General features: G+C 36.8%; 1 protein-coding gene across 1 annotated transcript in view; it reads left to right on the top strand.

Moving 5' to 3' along the window:
- Positions 1-21,516, top strand: part of RYR2 (ryanodine receptor 2) — a 582,989-nt gene that overhangs the window by 151,639 nt on the left and 409,834 nt on the right. Inside the window, exons 11-12 of the mRNA XM_052640524.1 lie at positions 3,559-3,633; positions 9,501-9,657. Coding sequence (XP_052496484.1) covers positions 3,559-3,633; positions 9,501-9,657 — 232 coding nt within the window. The remainder of the gene's footprint in view (positions 1-3,558; positions 3,634-9,500; positions 9,658-21,516) is intronic.

Raw genomic sequence — 21,516 nt, 5'->3', positions numbered from 1 at the left:
GCAGAAGGGAGGGGTCTCTTTAAGCCTTGAATCTTTTATTAACAATGTGTTTTATGATTCTGTCCTGAAGCCCACTAATTGGAACTGTGTATCCTGTAAAATTTTGGTATAAATACATGCTGATAAATGCCAAACTGTCAGGCTGTGAAATCTTTGTAAGGACATATGCTTTTATCCGTATGCTAATGCTAGATTTTTCTGGGGCTTAGACTCTGAAGATGAGCTATCCCGACTGTCAAAGTGCCTGCTTTTTGCTGAGAAATAAGTGGTTTGACATCTGAGATAGGCTTAAAGAGTATTCTATAGCTGAAAATACAAAAACAGCTCACTACTTTCATTCAGTGAACAATATTATAACACTTTGAGAAGTGGAATTGATGACAGGAATAATTTGTCCTTTTTAAAAGAATAACTTTAAAGGACTTCTTTGGGCAGTTTTATGTGATCAGCCTGAAATATGAGTTCGTTAATGAAGTTTGTTATATTGGAGGATAATGTTTTTTTGTAGGCCATAATTTACAGCCTGAATCCTGGGATTTTTTAAAGTATTGTTGAACAAGGCACATATTGTTGGTTAACAGGTATGCATATTTTAAGAATTCCTATTCAGTAAAATTTCAGTGACTTCTGATTTATGAAGTAGAAAACTTTAAAAATTTCATTACAAATAATATCGTCACACACTTTCTTTTTTCTCTGTAGCTGTAACATTGTTTGGTTCATTAGTTCAATAGAGTTAGTGAACAGAAAGCTGTACACATGCTTTTGCATTCTCTAATCTCTTCAGACAATTCTTTGGTTTGTTGGATTTCATTATTTCTTCAATAATTAAGGATTGTAGTATTCAGTCTCTAAAAGTTTACCTGTCCATCATAAATGTGTTATGAAGTTTTCTTTTATAAATTATGTTCTGGTTAGGGTATAATTTCTATTTCCTCTTGGACCTATAAGTAATTTAGAAGAGTTTCTTACTTTTCTGAATTGTTGTTTTCTTCATCATGTTAGTATTTATTCCCGTTTTATTTGTTATGATCAGAAAATATGTGAGTAAATAGCTACACTTAAAAAAATCTTATAAAATTTTCTTTATGGCCAAGTATGAGATCTTTATTAAAAGTCTGGGAGAAACAAACACAATATTATAAAGCTATTATCCTCCAATTAGAAACAAATTTAAAAAAATCTACGTTTGGGTGTATCTATCACTATGTACAATATAGTACACAAACGCATGTGAACATATATCTATATTTTGTCACTCATTACTTTTCAAGTTCATACCCAGAGATTCTAATTTAATGGTCTGAGAATTGTCTGGGGTTTTTAAAGATTTCCATGTGATTATAACATACAACCAATATGTTTTTATGTTTTTCTTAGGTTATAATTGCTTTACACTGTTGTGTTAGTTTCTTTGGTACAGTGAAGTGAATCAGCAATCTGTATACACATAATCCCTTCCTTCTGAAGCATCCCACCCACCTACCCCCATCGCACCCCTCTAGGTCATTACAGAGCACCAGTCTGAGCTTCCTGTGCTATACAGCAGCTTCCCACTTCCCACATCTAGTTTACACATGACAGTGTAGATAGAAAAGTGAAAGTGTTAGTTGCTTAGTCATGTCCAATTCTGTGGGACCCCGTGGATTGTAGCCCAGCAGCTCCCTCTGTCCATGGATTTCTCCCGGCAAGAATACTGGAATGTATTGCCATTCCCTTCTCCAGGGGATCTTTCCAACCCAGCGGTCAAACCCGCTTCTCCTGCATTGCAGGTGAATGCTCTGCTGTCTGAGCCACCAGGGAAGCCCATAGGGTATATATATCCGTGCTGATTCTCTCCGTTTGCCCCACCCTCCTCTTCCCCTTGTGTCCACGTGTCTGTTTTCTGTGTCGGTGTCAAATTCCTGCTCTGCAAATTGATTTATTGGTAACATTTTTCTAGAGTCCGGTATACCTGCCTTAATATACATACTGTTTTTCTGACTCACTTCACTCTGTGTGACAGACTCTAGGTCCCTCTACATCACTAAAAAATGACCAATTTTGTTCCTTTATATCGCTGAGTAATATTCCTTTGTATATATGTACAACAACTTCCTTATCCATTCATTTTTTGATGGACATTTAGGTTGCTTCCCTCCAGCAATCTGTATTTTAAAAAACTTGAAAGATGGTTCCAGTATTCACTAAAGATTGAGTACTACTGATATATAACAGTGTTTTGACATTACGAGTAATCTTGTCCCCAGAAGTCAGTTCATCTTATCTGAAAGCATTTTAGATTGTCACAACTTGGGTGATCTCATACAAGTTGTGACTCAAGTTGTGGGTCACGACTTGGATGGCTTGTGTTTGTGTGTAGTTGATAGAGGCCAGGAATGTGTCAACTTCCCTACAGTGCAGGGGATAGCCCCTCATAGCAGAGAATCACCCGGACCAAAGTGTCAGTAGTACTTCTGGGTAGAAACTGATACAGATTGTAGTTTCCCAACTTTGGCTCCCTCTTATGACCAGCTGGGGATTCCAAATTTAGTTTAATTTGGCCAGTGTTAAGGGCAATATGTCAGGATTCTAAAAGCTATCCCCATGATTATATTCACAACCACAGTTGACAATTCCTGCTGAGGACCCTCGTCACTGAGGTACCTAAAATTCTTAAGTTCTAGTGGATGGGTCAGGGTGATCTTGAGTTAATTTTACTATAAAAAGTTAAAAAGTAGTCATTGTTACCTCCTGATGTGATGTAATAGGAAGGCAAACACCATTTTCTGAAGTGTTCTTGCCAAAATATCTCAATCTTAAACATGAGCAAGTTTCTAGATTTTTTAATCTAACTACCAACTTAGAGGCAGATGTTAAAAAAACACTGTGAAGATGTCATCAGCAAAATCAGAAGGTAGAAAGTACTCCAGGACAAATGATAACTTTTTTTTCCCAACAAATAAATAGTAAGAAGGAAAAAAAAAATAGGAGAACTGTTCTTTGTCATCGTTTAGTTGCTAAGTCGTTGTCTGACTCTTTGGTGACCCTGTGGACTATAATACACCTGGCTTCTCTGTCTATGGGGTTTCCCAGGCATGAATAATAGAGTGGGTAGCCATTCCCTTCTCCAGGGGATCTTCCCGACACAGAGATCAAACTTGCATCTTCTGCTTGGCAGGTGGATTCTTTACCACCAAGCCACCTGGGAAGCTATAATATATTACACTCCAACAGCACTTAAACTCAGAACAGAGTACTTTTATAGACTTAAATTTAATAGTGAAAGTATTCACTGGGAGAGAGAAAACAATGGCCAGGGTGAGGGAGAGAGGATGGATGGGATTACAGGGAGTAAATGGCAAAGAAATGTGTTTGAATCAATTGTTTATTTAGATCACTGTTATTACTGTTGTTTATATTTCCAGCTATATTATCTCCTACCAAAAAGTATAGCTTTTACTGTTTATCCAAAGCTTTCCCATTTACTTTCTTTCTTAATTGACTTGAAAAATAGAGTCTAAGAATACAACGTTAAAATCGGGCTTTTTATAGTCTTTTTTTTTTTTTTTTTAACAGAACTGTTCATTACGAAGGTGGTGCTGTATCGGTTCACGCACGTTCCCTGTGGCGACTAGAGACACTAAGAGTTGCGTAAGTAGAACTTCTGAATACCTCCCGATGGTTTGGGTACAAAAGATTGGGCCGGCCAAGATGTTCATTTCTGTAACGTCTTACGGAAACGGCCTCAATGAACTTTTTGGCCAACCCCATATATCTAGTGCTGTTGAACTTTTCTGCAAAATGGTCATGCTAACAAACAACACATAGATGAAACACTCTCATTTTTTACCTTCCCCCTGCATTTATTTACCTTTCACTAGCCTACATTCTGGAGAAGGTGATGGCATCCCACAGTAGTACTCTTGCCTGGAAAATCCCATGGATGGAGGAGCCTGGTGGGCTGCAGTCCATGGGGTCGCAAAGAGTCAGACACGACTGAGCGACTTCACTTTCACGTTTCACTTTCATGCACTGGAGGAGGAAATGGCAACCCACTCCAGTGTTCTTGCCTGGAGAATCCCAGGGACGGGGGAGCCTGGTGGGCTGCCGTCTATGCGGTCGCACAGAGTCGGACACGACTGAAGTGACTTAGCAGCAGCAGCAGCAGCCTACATTCACCAGGTAGTAAGCAATGGTTTTATACCATCTGCTAATTTTTAGCCTCATTTGGTTTTGTGTTATTGATTCATCCCAGTCTGTGCCTCTCCTGGCAGGAAGAGCTCCCAGTGCAGAGTGATGTAAGGTTTGGAGTCAGGACAAATAGTTTGCAGGCCTGTCGCACATTAGAGATCCGGGCTTGATCTGAATCGCATTTCAGATTACATTTCACATTTCAGATTACAAAGGCATATGTAAAAAAGTGGAAACTTGAACCCGAATGAGGTTGTGAGAGTCATCACTAGCAGTCACTATCTTTACTTAAAACTAGCTTGATAACCGAGTGAGAAATGTGAATTGAAAACAGACTCACTGTGTATTCATTATACAAATAATGATTATCTTCTTTTTTCTGGTGACTTCAAAAAGCTGTCCAGAGATTGACTTTTAGTTACTCTAAGTAAATGCAATACTCATGATAAAGGTGTCATTTGAACTATTTTAGATAGAATTTAAATGTCAATCAAATTAAAAGAAAAGATTAGAAGGTCATTTTTGTCCAGAAATCAGAGTTTTCAATGTATTTGTTCCCTGTTATATTACACTTTAAAATTTTATTGATTTAGGGTAATAGACTTCCATGGATGTGTGTAGGGAACTGTCTTATTATGGAATTGCTGTATTTTATTAACTTGATATTTTGAGATTAATGATTAAAATAGTTCAGTGGTCTTCACGGTTTTTTTTTTTTTTGCTTATGTACTCTGTGTAATAATTTCAAATACTTTGTATTTCCTTGAACATTGCTAGGCTCAACATAGAATTTTTTTCATTATCAGTTTAAATAGATGCATGGAATCTAACTTACAGTGTATTGTAAGTAGTGATATTTTATGATAACATGGGTAAACTACACTCATAAAAATATCCCATTGAACTTGTGTACTGCTGCAATTTAATACCCATCTTTATTTATTTAAAAATGCATGAACATGGTCTCTTTAACAGTGAAAAAATATGTTGTTCATCTTTCTCATTGAAATCGTATTAGCTTACTCTCCCATGACAGAATTTTACCCCAAACAGATTTTTTATGATTGATTTTCTGCTCACACTCTCTACTCCTACTCAACAAAAATATGCATGTAAATTAAATTTATTTCTATATTTTCTTACTGTAAATATGCAACTTTTAAAAAGTGCTCTATATTAATTGATAATGTTTCAATTAATTGATAATACTGTTTCTTTCTATATAAATTCACAGTTAGTCAAACCCACTGAAATATTAAAACTGATAAATCTTGAACTTAAAAGTAAAATTTTATGGGCAGTGAATCTATTAATGGGATGGAAATAGAAGAGATGACTTATAAAGCAAAAGGAAGAAAGCTCGTAGCCTTTATGTGCTTCATAAATTATATAGAGAATCTAGGGAAGAGAATTCCAAATATATACATATATTTCTGTAATTTGCCTTGTGTATTATTAAAAATGACAGCTTAATTAGAGATGAAATAGCACCTTTATAAACAGATTTCAATGTTTTTTCACATTTGTAGATCTACCTACCCTTCACAAATCATGTACTTAAATTATCGTGTTATCTTTTTTTTTTTTTTTTTTTTTGAGGAAGTCAGGTCCTAAATCTGTCTATCACTTATTTAAAAAAAAGGATAAGAGCTCCTGAAAGCCTGATGAAACTTGCTTTTCATTGTCCGCATGTTATTGATGAGCTCTAATTACAGAAATACTCTTGAAAATATCACAATGGATTTCTTCATTGAAGTTTTTTTTTTTAAAAGATTTGATTGCATCTTTGACCTCCTTTGGCATCACTGTAAATATATAAATTAGATTGCATTTAATTTGCATGTGTTCTTTTTATATTCAGTGGTCACATTATTACTTACGTTTCTTTTATTTTGAAAGTGATACTCAAATTTCTGTTTATGTGTATAACAGAACTATATTCCAAAGGTCAATGTTTATATTGCAATCTTTGGGATACCATATGGTTTTTTTTTTCCAGTGAGGTGCCAAACTATATATTTGTTGTAATTTATGTAGTCCAGTGATTATATATTTTATATTGCAATCTCTTACAAATAATTAATTGTCAAAAGTTTTTCAGTATCATGAACTTTTTAATGAAGTAAGCTTTAATTTGGGGAGTCAGATGTAATAGAAAACACATTCCTGTATTATACCCCAATGCAAAGTTTAAGACTATTATACGTAGGATATATGTTGGCTTCTGTAATAGGAATGATCACTGCAATTATAAATACACATTATGTATACTTACAATTCTACTTTTTTATTTTATAATGTTTTTAATAATTAATATCCTCATTCCTTTGAGATATTTACAAGTAAATGTAGATAATACATGGGGAACGGTTGTCTAATATGTTAACATAGGAAACTGGTTTATATAACTACTTTATTTCAACTGTTTTCAGTTTTTACTGAAATATTAGTTTCTTACTCTTGATTCTCCTGGCCTTGTCCTCTGTTCTTTTGGACCATGGACACATGAGATGAGCTAATTTGAGCGCTTGTGAGCTAAAGAAAATGTGGTTAGACTTCACAATGTTTGACTGAGAATTGGACAAGTTCATTCCATTTCTAACAGAATTCCCTTGGTAGATTGAGAAGAGTGCTTATTATATGAACCCTGTTAGATATGAGCCCAAATAGATTTGAACATGGGATCCAGAATACTCTCTAGAAGTTCTGGTGAAAGTATGTATTTGGACATACTTATGGACTATTTGAAAATGAAGTTGTTTTCTCTGGTTAGGAGAAGTCATTATTTGATAAAATATTCAAATGCTCCTTGAAATAATCGAATGGTATTAAAAATAATTGCTTTCTTATAGCATCTGCAAACACTATACTTAATTTTATGAGGGGAATACACAAAGCTTTTCTATTACGAGAGTAGAAATGCTTTAACATGCTATTGTTGGTAAACAAAATTAAATTTCATTTTTAAGGCACTACTGTGTTATTATCTGGAGAAGGCAATGGCAACCCACTCCAGTGTTCTTGCCTGGAGAATCCCAGGGACGGGTGAGCCTGGTGGGCTGCCGTCTATGGGGTCGCACAGAGTCGGACACGACTGACACGACTTAGCAGCAGCAGTGTTATTATCAGGATTTATTGGTACATGGTTATTATTTTAGTAGGAGGACTTATCCAAAGTAATTATCTTTATAAACATTTCCATGTAAATCTTGAAATTATTACAGTATCATTCTAGTATTAATTTTCCAGGCTAATACTTCAGGTTAAGAATAAATCCAGGTTAGGGAAACAGCATTCAGTTCAGTTCAGTCATTCAGTTGTGTCCGACTGTTTGTGACCCCATGAACTGCAGCACGCCAGGCCTCCCTGTCCATCGCCAACTCCTGGAGTTTACCCAAATTCATGTCCATTGAGTCGGTGATGCCATCCAACCATCTCATCCTCTGTTGTCCCCTTCTCCTCCTGCCCTCAATCTCTCCCAGCATTAGGGTCTTTTCAGCTCTTTGCATGAGGTGGCCAAAGTATTGGAGTTTTAGCTTCAACATCAGTCCTTCCAATTTCCTTTAGGATGGACTGGTTGAATCTCCTTGTAGTCCAAAGGTCTCTCAAGAGTCTTCTCCGACACCACAGTTTAAAAACATCAATTCTTCGGTGCTCCGCTTTCTTTATAGTGCAACAACAGCATAAAATTGACTTAAAGATAATTTGTTGAAAATTGGCATTAATAAATCTGCAAATCTAAAAAAGATAAAAATAGTGTTCGTAATTTATAGAATCTAAAAGTTTTTAATGATTCTGTATGAAAAGAAGTTTATTAACTAATAAATCATATTGGAATCCTCTAATATTTCTTTTTATCTGTTTGATTCGTTTTGTAGTGGTAAGAGCTTCTACTGTAATTATCTTTTAAAAATTTATGCTTGTGTGTCTTGTGTTTCATTTTCTGTTTGCCATTGGCATGTGAAGCTTCATGACATAGTACATTCTTTTTAGAGTACATCTTTCTCATTGTAAAGTAATCAACTGTATCCTTTTATGGGCTTCCCAGGTGGCTCAGTAGTAAAGAACCTGCCTGCCAAGCAGGAGATGTGAGTTTGATCTCTGGCTCAGGAAGATTCCCTAGAGAAGGAAGTGACAATCCACTCCAGTAATCTTGCCTGGGAAATTCTATGGACAGAGGAGCCTGGCGGGTTACCGTCCGTGGGATCGCAAATGAGTTGGACATGACTTAATAACTCCACAATGACAATAATATCTCCTTTATACTTTTTGCCTTGAATTTTAATTTGTCTGATAGCAATTTTACTGTCATTATTTTCTCTCGGCTTTATGGGCATGGTGAATCTTTTTTATTTTTACTTTATTGGAAAAAAGTATTTGATTTTTAGCACATTTCTTATCATTGATAAGAGGCTGTCCTTGCTTTGCACACTAGCATAACTGAAAGTCTTCATTATTGGAACCTTCTTTCCACTCTTTACCATAGTGAGGACAAGGTTCTCTTGTGTATAGTTTTCGGTTAACATAGTTCTGTACAATGCGAGAATGGTCTGTATCTTCATTTTTCTTTTCTTCTCTATCTGAAATCCACTATTTTTAAAAGCAGATTTTGATGATCACAACTTTGCTTTTTATCTTTTTTGTGCAGCTTTAGTTTGCATTTTCTGTGTTCTGCATGTAATTTTTCTCATGATTTTTTTCTCTTGACCCTATTCAAATTTAGTTTCTTCATTTGTCTCTTTTGTTCCTTGGTTTTTATTGATATCATTGTTCCATATTATTAAAATTTAAAGCATAGGATGGGATTTCTTTTTTTCAGACAAATATCTAATTCAGTTTGTATATATGAATTCCAGTTAACATAATTAGGCATTGACTCTAATACCACTTGCTTTCAAATCTGTTCAAATCCAAGAAAAAACCAGTCAATCCTAATTTATGAGTTTTATAAGTCTAAAGTGTCATTTTAATCTCATAATGTCTTTATTTGTGACTGGTGATTAGAAATTAACTCAGAACACAAGTTTTAGTAATCTTAGTAGTGTTTGGTGTGGATAGTATTATATTTGATGTCAGAAGACCTTGAGATAAATTTTGCTTCTATTTATTATTATCTATATGGCATTGAAGATTACCTATAACCATTCCAAATAACCATTTTGTTACTTGTGAAATAAAAATATACCACCATCATAAGGTTTTTGGAAACACTCAAGAAGACAGTATATGTAAAACCTCCTTGTTCATTGTCTGACGTATACATTTTAATTGTTGTTTCTCCTGTCATTGTGTTTGCTATTGGATCAAGTCTTAACATTTTTTGTTAGGTGGAGTGGAAGCCACATAAGGTGGGGACAACCTTTTCGACTACGCCATGTCACAACGGGAAAATACTTGAGTCTCATGGAAGACAAAAGCCTTCTACTCATGGACAAAGAAAAAGCTGATGTCAAATCAACTGCATTTACGTTCCGATCTTCCAAGGTAAGACAGAGATACAATTTTGTATTTCCCACTGCATTTCCTTTGGTGTTAGAAATACAAAGAAAAATGATGTATGTTTTACACAAATTTCTAAATTCCCTTTTTCTCTTCTATTCATTCCTCTTCAGTCAAACCCATTTCCTAAACCACTAAAGCCTGCCCAGGTGTTTCACTTGGTTTATCGTTCTTTGGTTATTTTCATGTAGCATATCCATCCGGCTCCTTTTAGTTTTCTTAGGCATCGACAGTGCAGTAAGCACAGACCTCGTGCTGCTGTTGCATAGCAGTGTGAGGGGCGCATCAGCAGAACCTGTTCCTCACAGGCTCGCTTACATGTGCTCTTACATACAGACCTTTCTTCTTACGTCGCTGCATCCTGTGTAAGTGAGTGAGTGAAGTCGCTTGGTTGTGTTCGACTCTTTGCGACCCCATGGACTGTAGCCCACCAGGCTTCCCCATCCTTGGGATTGTCCAGGCAAGAGTACTGGAGTGGGTTGCCATTTCCTTCTCCAGGGGATCTTCCCAACCCAGGGATCAAACCCGGGTCTCCTGCATTAAAACATCTAAGAATGTCCTTAGATCTTTCTTGAGAATTCCTCTGAAGTAGATGTTGAGTAGAATAGACAAAATAAGTGTACATCGAAGTCAGGTTGAAATGCTGGTGCACAGTTAGACTCTCTCAATACCTGATATGTGTGTGTGTGTGTGTGTGTGTGTGTGAGCTGAGTCATGTCTGACTCTTTGTGGGCCTATAGACTGTAGCTGAGTCGTGTCTGACTTTTTGTGGCCCCAGACACTGTAGTCCACCAGGCTCCTTTGTCCATGGAAATCTCCAGGCAAGAATAATGGAGTGGATTGCCATTTCCTGCTTCAAGGGATCTTCTCAACCCAGGGATCAAACCTGTGTCTCTTATCCGGGTCTCTTACATCTCCTGCATTGGCAGATGGGTTCTTTACCACTAGCGCCACCTAGGAAGCTGCAGTACCGGATAAGAGATTCCCAGCTCACCAATCCCACCATGCAGTGGATTGCTAACCATGCCTCAGCAAAACAGCACATGTCCTGAATAGTCAAGTGTCTCAGGAATAGCTGAAAATCACTTGTTCATTTGACACCTGCCAAGTGTCTGTTGTGTGCCTTTTTAAGATAAGTGTATATTTCTGTCCTTAATTTAATGATTATTGTGAAATTTGGGCATTGTGTTAGAAATGGTATTGAATTACTGGTTAGCTTTGTCCCAGAGATGCATATGCCCATGTTACAGATAAAGGTATGTTTGAACAAGACCAGAAGTAACTCTGAAAAGATAGTATCTGAGTTTACATCCCTAATGCCATGCGCTCAGTTCTCTTGCTTTGGAAGACAGAATGGTGGAAGATGCTTCTGATTTGATGAGTTCTCCCAAGTTTTCCAGGAACGACAGCCAGTGTAGGTCCCTATTCATTGTGGTGGAAACAGACAAGGCTGGTCAGTTCCAGTGGATAATCTGAGACAGGATCGGCATTTGTAGTTGTTATAGGGACCCATGGGGGAGCTCTGAAGCGGGGAGTACTTGGCTGGACTTCAGCTGGGCAGTTAGTTGCTCCTTGTCTCTATAGTTGGAAAGTGCAGTTGATCACATTGTAAAGAGACTTCGTGCCAGTGGGCTTCTTCCTCAAGACTTTAACCGCAGAGGTGGGAATTTCCTAGTTTGTCCACTGATAATCCCTCAGTCCAGAAAGACAAAAAATTCAATCTGCCAAAGACGATCAGTTATCTGATGGTGAAAGCCCATTTCAAGAAAAAAAGATGGCAGAAAATTGGAAAAGTGCAAAGAAATGCATGACATCCCAGCAAAATATAGCTTCTGAAATAAAATCTCAGAGAAGGGGAAAAATATGAACAGGCATATCACAATGAAATAACATCAGAAATTTTTTCAAGACATGGCATTTAAAAAGGTAAATATATATCTAACAAAAACTGGAGGTGAAAGAGGAAAAGTAAAAGGTGCTCTGATTGCTTCTAGTAAAACAGTGATAAGTCAAATAATATTTTCTAAAAGTTTCAAAATCAAGTAACAAGATATTTCTGAGTAAAAAGCCAAACATTCAACTGTAATAAAATTTACTGAACTAAGGTAGTGGAAGAAAGGAAAGTCTGTAAAAGAAGGGACATTTATTCACCCAGAACGTATGAGGGCTCACTTGATCTCAGCTGGGGGTAGGGAAGATGCTGATAGTCCTTGTCTTCCTAAATCTTGTTGAGGGCGCTGGGAAGCAGGGACCCCTTCTTCCCTAAATCCTTCACCTTTTAAAGATGATAATTGCTACCATTCAGTGATTCTTGGTAAGTCTACAGTTTGAGCTGAGTATTTTCTGTAATTGATCTCACTGGGAAACAGAATCCCCACTTTACAGATGGAAAAACTAAAGGCAGGAGAGATGAGTCACTTGCCTACCTTCTATGGATAGTCACTTAGCTGGGTGTATGGAAGAGCTGGTAAACATGAGGTTATCTCTGCTCCAAACCACTGCCCAGGGTGGGTTTCAGTAATGAGGCCTGATCTCCAGGTCTGGAACCCTGGACTGGCTAGTCACTCATTCACCCCCAAGGCTGTCAGAGATCCCCAGGACCTCATGTAGTGAAGCACCCTCCTACCCGCTCTACAGGCTCCCAGCCAGCTGCCTGACACTATTGTCTAATTGTGGTGTCCTCAGTTCCTGTTATTGCTGGAGAAATCTGACATTCATCTTTCTCTTTTCATTATTTCTGTAACAATCACATTCCTAAAGTCTTCAGAAATATTATTTTACTATAGAAAGCTGAATACCTCCATAATCTGTCTCTTTTCATTCTTTCTACTATAGCAGTCCTAGTTCTCCAGGAGGTAAATGGATGCCTCTAGCTTTTTTAGGCTCCAAAATCACTGCAGATGGTGACTGCAGCCATGAAATTAAAAGACGCTTACTCCTTGGCAGGAAAGTTATGACCAACCTAGATAGCATATTCAAAAGCAGAGACATTACTTTGCCAACTAAGGTCCGTCTAGTTAAGGCTATGGTTTTCCTGTGGTCATGTATGGATGTGAGAGTTGGACTGTGAAGAAGGCAGAGCGCCAAAAAATTGATGCTTTTGAACTGTGGTGTTGGAGAAGACTCTTGAGAGTCCCTTGGACTGCAAGGAGATCCAACCAGTCCATCCCAAAGGAAATCAGTCCTGGGTGTTCATTGGAAGGACTGATGTTGAAGCTGAAACTCCAATGCTTTGGCTACCTGATGCGAAGAGCTGACTCATTTGAAAGACCCTGATGCTTGGAAAGATTGAAGGCGGGAGAAGAAGGGGACAACAGAGGATAAGATGGTTGGATGGTATCACCAACTCAATGGACATGAGTTTGGGTAAACTCCAGGAATTGGTGATGGACATGGAGGCCTGGTGTGCTGCAGTCCATGGGGTTGCAAAGAGTTGGACGTGACCGAGCAACTGAACTGAACTGAACTGAGCAAAACAGGGGCTGGGTTATTCCAATGGAAATGCAAATACAAAACAGACACGTATATTTACATTTCAAAATGTCTTGCATACATGCCTCCATTGATCTAGCAACATTCTGTATAAGTGCATTTTAAATGAGAGGGGTTTTCTTATAGAAATAAAATAAAACTATGCATATTACCTTTATCATTCCTTGCCATGGCAAAAAGAAAAATGTAGTAAAGACTCAAATGTTTAACAAATATTAATAGAGTTGGTAACTTAGTCGCATTAACTATGAGAATATATTGATTTGGAAAGATATCCATCATAATATTGTTGAGTAAAAAAAAGCAAATTATAAAGCAATTTTAAAATCTTACTTTTTTTTTAACTGAAAAAAAAGACCTGAGTGTGTGTGTTAGTATATGATTATATGTTAGATGTGAAAAATCTGCACTAATCTTTTAATTTGGCTGCTTTAGAAAGATCAAAATGGAGGAGGCAGGAGAGAGAAGAAAGGATTGGGAGGGTGAGATTAGCAAATGCAAACTATTATGTAGAGAATGGATAAACAAGGTCTTACTGTACAACAGGGAACTATGTTTAATACCTTGTGATAAACCATAATGGAAGAGAATTTGAGAAAAATGTGCATATATATGCAACTGAATCATTTTGCTATACAGTGAGAATTAACACAACATTGTAAATCAACTATACTTTAATAAAATATAAAAAATAAGCCTAAAAAACAGATCAAAATGGAAGATAAATGAGAATATGAGTGCAAGGGGAACATTTTTATTTAACTTTCAAAAAAATCTCTGATTGTATTGCCTATTATGATAGCCATTTTTCCTTTGTAACAAAAAAATAAGTTAAAAAATTCACCATTGCACTGACATACTTGGACATAAGTTTTGTGCACATTTTAAATTTCTTTCTTCATGGGGAGACCTCGAAGCAGAAATACTGACTCCAAAGCTATGAATATTTTTAAAATCTCGAAACAGTTCTCGCACAAGGCAATAGCCTTTGGAACATTTCCCCATAAATGTCTCTGCTTTTGTGCTGAGACATTAGTTTACCTATGAAGAATTTTTACTGACCAGATTCTTCCGTGGTCTCTGCTCACAGGTTCTGTTTCTGGCTTTTGGTGATTTTATACTGTTATAGCTGACATTGAAAGCACAGAGAACTGGAATTTCAGTATTGCCTTTTAATGAACTGTTTGCATGCATTAGTGCGCGCTAAGCTGCTTCAGTCATGTTTGACTCTCTGCAGCCCCATGGACTGTAGCCCATGAGGCTCCTCTGTCCATGGTATTCTCCAGGCAAGAATACTGGAGTTTGTTTCCAAGCCCTCCTCCAGGGGATCTTTCCAACCCAGGGATTACACTGAGGTCTCTTAAGTCTCCTGCACTGGCATGTGGGTTCTTTACCCCTAGCACCACCTGGGAAACCCAGTGAACTGTTTGATTTCTGTAAAACTGGTCTCCTCTATGGAGCTCACATTCATGGAACCACTCTAATACATATTCTATCATACTATCAATTTGTGTATAACATGGTTGAGAGTCCTGAAAACAGAGGTGAAATCAATGAAAACATTTTATTTTTAAATTTATTTTATTGAACTATAGTTGACTTAGTGTTATGTTATTTTGTGCTGTAGAGCAAAATGATTCAGTTGTACATGTCATATACATTATTTTTCATATTCTTTTCCATTATGATTTATAGAATGCAGTTCCTTGTGCTACACAGTAGGACTTTATTGTTTGTCCATCCGATATATAATAGTTTGTATTTGCTAATCCCAATTCATCCCTCCCCTGTCCCCTCCCCCTTGGCAACCACAAGTTTGTCTCTATGTCTATGAGTCTGTTTCTGTCCCATAAATAACTTCATTTGTATCATATTTTAGATTCCACGTGTAAGTAATATCATATGGTATTTGACTTTCTCTTTCTGACTTCTGTTAGTATGATAATCTCTCGTATTGTTCTTATGGCTGAGTAGTATTCCATTGTGTATGTGTATGTATATGTGTGTGTGTGTACCACATCTTCTTTATCCATTCAACTGTTGAGGGACATTTGGGTTGTTTCCATATCTTGGCTATTGTGAACAGTGCTGCTACGAAATAGGAGTCCTTGTATCTTTTTGAATTAGAGTTTTTCTGGATAAATACCCAGAAGTGGGATTGCTGGATGGTATGGTGACTCTGGAGGCTTCCCTGGTGGCTCAGCTGTAAAGAATCCATCTGCAATGCAGGAGAGGTGGGTTTGATTCCTGGGTTGGGAAGATCCCTTAGAGGAGGGCACAGCAACCCACTCCAGTATTCTTGCCTGGAGAATCCCATGGACAGAGTAGCCTGGCAGGCTATAGTCCATAGGGTCTCAAAGAATCGGTTATATCTGAAGCAATTGAGCACATGGAAACTCTATTTTTAATTTTTTGGGGAAATCTTATTTTTAAAATCACAGAATTTTTATTTTAAAATCACTGACATATAAGGTAATAAAGTATTTTCTATAAAGACAGTAACTCTATTATTTCTAAAATTATTTTGTTCTATTATATATAATGTGCAATCATTATAGAAGATTTTAAAAAGAAATAATGCAAAAATATGGGAGGGGTAAATTAAAATTGTGTACTGTCCTTCACTCAGAAATAACTATTGAGTGTATATATTTCAGTCTTTAACAACTATATACATATTTTTCTACTAATAGGGCTAATTCTTAAAATTAAAATTATTCATGATGAAAGGTGCAATTACATAATAAAAAAGCATTGAACTTAGAACTAACTAAAATAGAGTAAAAGTACAGTTCATAATTATAGATGACATGTTTTTAAAATAAAATACTGTTTTTATACTGTTAACATTTTAGAGAAGATGATATAGGTAAACGACTTCTTTCATCCTTTTGTTAAGCATCATACTTAGTCATGGTCCCTGGCCTTTGAATAAATCATCATGTTTTCTTAAAGATGTATCTCATTCTTGTTTTCCCTTAATGCCACTGACAAGCTGAAAATGCTTGCTATATTTTTACATATTTTTGCTATACTATATCCAGTGAAAATAATGAGTACTTATATTTCTGGAAGGCAAAGATATGTGTATAAGATATTTCTCTGGTTCTTGGTGTACTTTGAGTATACATTTCATAACTGACTATTGGTTGACATAATTACTGTGTTGTAAGCCAAATTTTTATTACTGGTGAAAAATTAGACCTTTTTTAGAACAGTTGAAAATGCCAACTTTTATCTTAGAATCAAGGGTATGGTTTTAGAAATTGTGAAGTGAAAATCACCTCTTAAGGACCCTTATTTTACATTAGCATTCCCTTACCTATGATTGTGTGAAACTGCTTTGAAAGCATATTCTTAAAACATATATATGTATGTTTTAAAATATATATATTTAAATATATATAAATAAATATATATTTAAAATGTATATAAACATATTTATATATATATATAACATATGTATATTTCTTAAAATATATATATTTTAAGAAAGCATTAAGATCATTCTGGGCTTCCCTCATAGCTCGGTTGGTAAAGAATCCACCTGTGATGTAGGAGACCCCAGTTCAATTCCTGGGTCAGGAAGATCTGCTGAAGAAGGGGTAGGCTACCCACTGCAGTATTCTTGGACTTGTAAAAGAATCCACTTGTAATGTGGGAGACCTGGGTTCGATCGCTAGATTGGGAACATCTCCTGGAGAAGGGGTAGGCTACCCACTCCAGTATTCTTGGACTTGTAAAAGAATCCACCTGTAATGTGGGAGACCTGGGTTCGATCCCTAGGTTGGGAACATCTCCTAGAGAAGGGAAAGTCTACCCACTCCAGTATACTGGCCTGGAGAATTCCATGGACAGTATCATTTGTGGGGTCCCAAAGAGTTGGACATGACTGAGCGACTTTCACTTCACTTCACTTCAAGATCATTCTTACTTAAAATTTTGAGAACAGCTTTAAAAACCTGTTCTACCAGTTAATATAAGGAGCGATTTTTTAAACTGTCATTGGGATATCTTTGTACTAATGTGAATACTCACTAGCCATTCTCATATTCAGGATTTGCAGAATAATCAACAATTGTTGATGATTGGATGTATTCAGAATAAACACAATAAAGTGAAAGACAATTTATAATATCACCGATGTTGTCCCCTTTTCCCCCTCAGCTTTAGGGAGATATAACTGACATTTAATAATGTGTGAAAATAAGATTTACAATGTGATGTTTTGATGTACATATATATTGTGAAATCCTTGGTCTTTTTTTTAAAGAAAGCATTTTATATCATGAAAAATTCCATTTGATTAATGCAGGTTTTCATAGACCTTTTCTTCACTTTCTCTACTCCTAGAATTTTAAACCATTACATTGAAATGTCAGTTTTAATCATAAGGTAGGTTGACAATTACCCGTGTATTACACTGCCCCCAAGATGTCATTTTTTTTTTTTTTTTAGCTTGAAATGCCACTAAAATGTTCCTCTGTGGGTGATTTTATCCAGTCTTTTTCCTCTCATGAACCATGAATAGAAACCTTTGGCTATTGAAATAATGGAATACCAACCTCAAATAAGACTTCCAATGAGATTACAAGGATTATGGAGCAAATTGTAAAAATAGAACAAAATATTTTTAGGACATAGTTTTAGCATGTTTTTATTTGACATTTTTATTCTTGGCTCAAAAAAATGTTTAATATGTTTTAAGATGTATAGACCCACACAATAAAAATAAGAGTCAAGCTAACAGTTTATAATGTGCCAAGTAATGTGCCAAGTCCTTTTTATGTGTTTTCTTATTTAATTCTGCTGCTGCTGGTGCTGCTAAGTTGCTTCAGTCATGTCTGACTCTGTGCGACCCCATAGATGGCAGCCCACTAGGCTCCTCTGTCCTGGGATTCTCCAGGCAAGAACACTGGAGTGGGTTGCCATTTCCTTCTCCAGTGCATGAAAGTGAAAGTGAAGTCGCTCAGTCGTGCCCAACTCTTAGCAACCCCATGGACTGCAGCCCACCAGACTCCTCCGTCCATGGAATTCTCCAGGCAAGAGTACTGGAGTGGGTGGCCATTGACTTCTCCATATTTAATCCTAGTTCAATGAAGCTTAGATACTGTTTTTAATCTTCATTATGTAGATGACTATATTTAGGCTTAGGTTAGTTAAGTGGCAGATCTAGACTCTGAACCTAAGTATTATTAATAGTAAATCTAAAGCCCCCTTTAATGATAAAACTTGTGATTTAATAGTAATGAATAGCAGATAAAAAGAAATGTTGCTCATCTGTGATCACCTGCATATTATGGTTGCTTAGTGATTGATTAAATATCTAAAAATTAAAATCAAAATGGATAACTTGGGCTTTTTTTTTGTTATCAAAATAGTTATATGATGTTTATCAATGCAGATGGATTTTTGCTTTTAATCAGGATTAAATTCAGAATAAATTCTTGCATTCAAGTGGTGTTTCTCAAAGGGTTTTGATAGTATAGTAGAAAGTAATGCCCACTATGGTTTTACAGAACATAAGAGAAATTCTGTTTTTGTTTTTATGGTAACTGTAAATAGCATTAAGCCTGACAGTGAGCTTGGTGAAACCATCTGTGGTTAAGATGAGGTGTTTCACTAATTTGAAAGGATATATGCATTTTTGTGTTCATTGCAACATTGTTTACATTAACTAAGATTGGTTAGTGCCCATCGATAGGTGAATGGATAAAGAAGATATGGTATATATACAAATATATATGATGAAATGTTACTCATCTGAAAAAAGAAATCTCGCCATTTACAACAGTATGGATGGACATAGAGGGTATGCTGCTGAGTCAGGGAAAGACAAACACTGCATAATTTCACATATATATATATATATATATATATGTATGCAGAATTGAAAACAAACCAATGAACAAGCATAACAAAACAGACTCATAGATACAGAGAAGAAACACTATTGGTTGCCAGAAGGGAGAGAGACTAAAAGGTACAAACTTCCAGTTAGAAATCAATAAGTCATAGGAATGAAATGTTCAGCATGGGGAATATAATTAATAATATTGTACTTTCTTAGATTACACATGGTAATTAGACATCATAGTAATGATTTTGTAATGTATAGCATTATGATTGAATCACTGTGTTGTATACCTGGAGCTAACATCATGTAGGCCAATTATACTTCAAGTTTAAAAATGGAGATGCTGGAAAGAAATGCAACAAGATGTTAATGATGGTTATGTCTGGAAGAGATGAGGACTATAGGTGATCTTTAATTTTTGATACCTTTAGGTATTTGTAGGTGTCTGCAATGAACAGATTTTGCTTGTAAAATTAGAAAGAAAACAACGCCCTTAAAAATGAAGTAAGAAAAGACAACAACAACAACAAAAATGAAAAAAAAGATGAAGTATATCAGTCAGAGTTTAACCAGAGAGATAGTGCCAGAATGAGAGACATATATATGAAGGGATGTTTTATATGGACTTGCTTTCTGAGATTGGAAAGCTGGCCGAGGGGTCTATTAGTGCAAATGTCCTGAAGAGGAAGATTGTAAGCAGAATGGAATCGATGGGACTCACTGTAGTCTCTGTGCTTAAGGAAAGCCTAAATCCTCTTTTAAAGACTGCACCGCAGCACTGTTTATAATAGCTAGGACATGGAAACAACCTAGATGTCCATCAGCAGATGAATGGATAAGAAAGCTGTGGTACATATACACAATGGAGTATTACTCAGCCATTAAAAAGAATACATTTGAATCAGTTCTAATGAGATGGAGGAAACTGGAGCCGATTATACAGAGTGAAGTAAGCCAGAAAGAAAAACACCAATACAGTATACTAACACATATATATGGAATTTAGAAAGATGGCAATGATGACCCTGTATGCAGGACAGCAAAAGAGACACAGATGTGTAGAGCGGACTCTTGGACTCAGAGGGAGAGGGAGAGGGTGGGATGGTTTGGGAGAATGGCATTGAAACATGTACACTATCATGTAAGAAACGAATCGCCAGTCTGTCTGATGCAGGATACAGCATGCTTGGGGCTGGTGCACGGGGATGACCCACAGAGATGTTATGGGGAGGGAGGTGGGAGGGGGGTTCATGTTTGGGAACGCATGTACACCCGTGGTGGATTCATGTCAATGTATGGCAAAATCAATACAGTATTGTAAAGTAAAATAAAGTAAAAATTAAAATTAAAAAAAAAAAAATACCGCACCAGATTAAGTATGACTCACCCTGGGAAGCCTCCCATTTTATTTGCTCCAGGTCACTTGAATAGAGACCCTGACTACATCTGCTGGGTCTTTTCGCCTTCGTGGTGTAACACAATCTAACCGCAGAAGTGATACCCCATCATGTTCATTGGTTCTGCCCACACTCCAGGGGAGGGAAAATATAGTACAAGATTTTAGAGGGCTTCTCCTAAGGCTCTGTGTCCTTGTTTCACTGTCCCCATGGAAGCTCCTCAAAGACCCTCTGTTATTGAATCAGGTGTGCTGCTCTTTGCTCACAAAATCAATAGTCACAAACGTTGATAGAAAGGAAGGTTGTCTTGAATCAGAATAACTAGCCGTCTGGGGTTATGGTGGACTCAGCAACCCCCAAAATCACCTGTGAAGATTCTGCATGGCAGTGAAAGCTTTTAAAGGGAGACCAGGAAGTAATCTAGTGAATCATTGAGATAGGGAGTCAGAGTCTTGGCCATCCCCAACAGTGTGCAGGCTCATCGGCTTCTCGTGATCTTTCTGTAGATACTGGCTTGTTGACAGTTTATTTGTGAGATTCCTGGAGAAGGAAATGGCACCCCACTCCAGTATTCTTGCCTGGAAAATCCCATGGATGGAGGAGCCTGGTAGGCTATAGTCCATGGGGTTGCAAAGAGTTGGACATGACTGAGTGCCTTCACTTTCTTTTTCTTGTTCACATGATTTATTTGTGAGATTTCCAAAGGGGAAGTTAGGGAAGTGATCTGGTCATCTGTTAATTACTTATTCATTTCTGCTTCTTTGACTTAGGGAAAGAACCAACAAGTTGCAAACTATTGTGTGATGAAAAGATTTGAAAGGTGAGCTAGGGCCAAAAATGAGTAGAGCATGGGGGTACCTGGTTTAAGGTTAGTGAAAAGACAATAGAGGGGCCTTCTACAAGCTGCTTACATCTCCCAATACAGGAAAAGTTTTAAGCCCTTCTCTCTACAAACCCACCTGCTGGAATTTTTCCTCATGAAGCTTCTGAACATCAGGACTAAGGTCAGCTGTGTGTTTTTTTTGCAGTTGTGCCCTGGATGGGCTAAGCTTGACCTGGCCTGTCCATCTCAGCAATTTCTCTTAACCTGTAGTATTA

The sequence above is a fragment of the Budorcas taxicolor genome, chromosome 5 (assembly GCF_023091745.1).
Source record: "Budorcas taxicolor isolate Tak-1 chromosome 5, Takin1.1, whole genome shotgun sequence".
Lineage (NCBI taxonomy): Eukaryota > Metazoa > Chordata > Mammalia > Artiodactyla > Bovidae > Budorcas > Budorcas taxicolor.
Note: the sequence above shows the minus strand (reverse complement) of the source record. Positions and strands in the feature narration are given on the sequence as shown.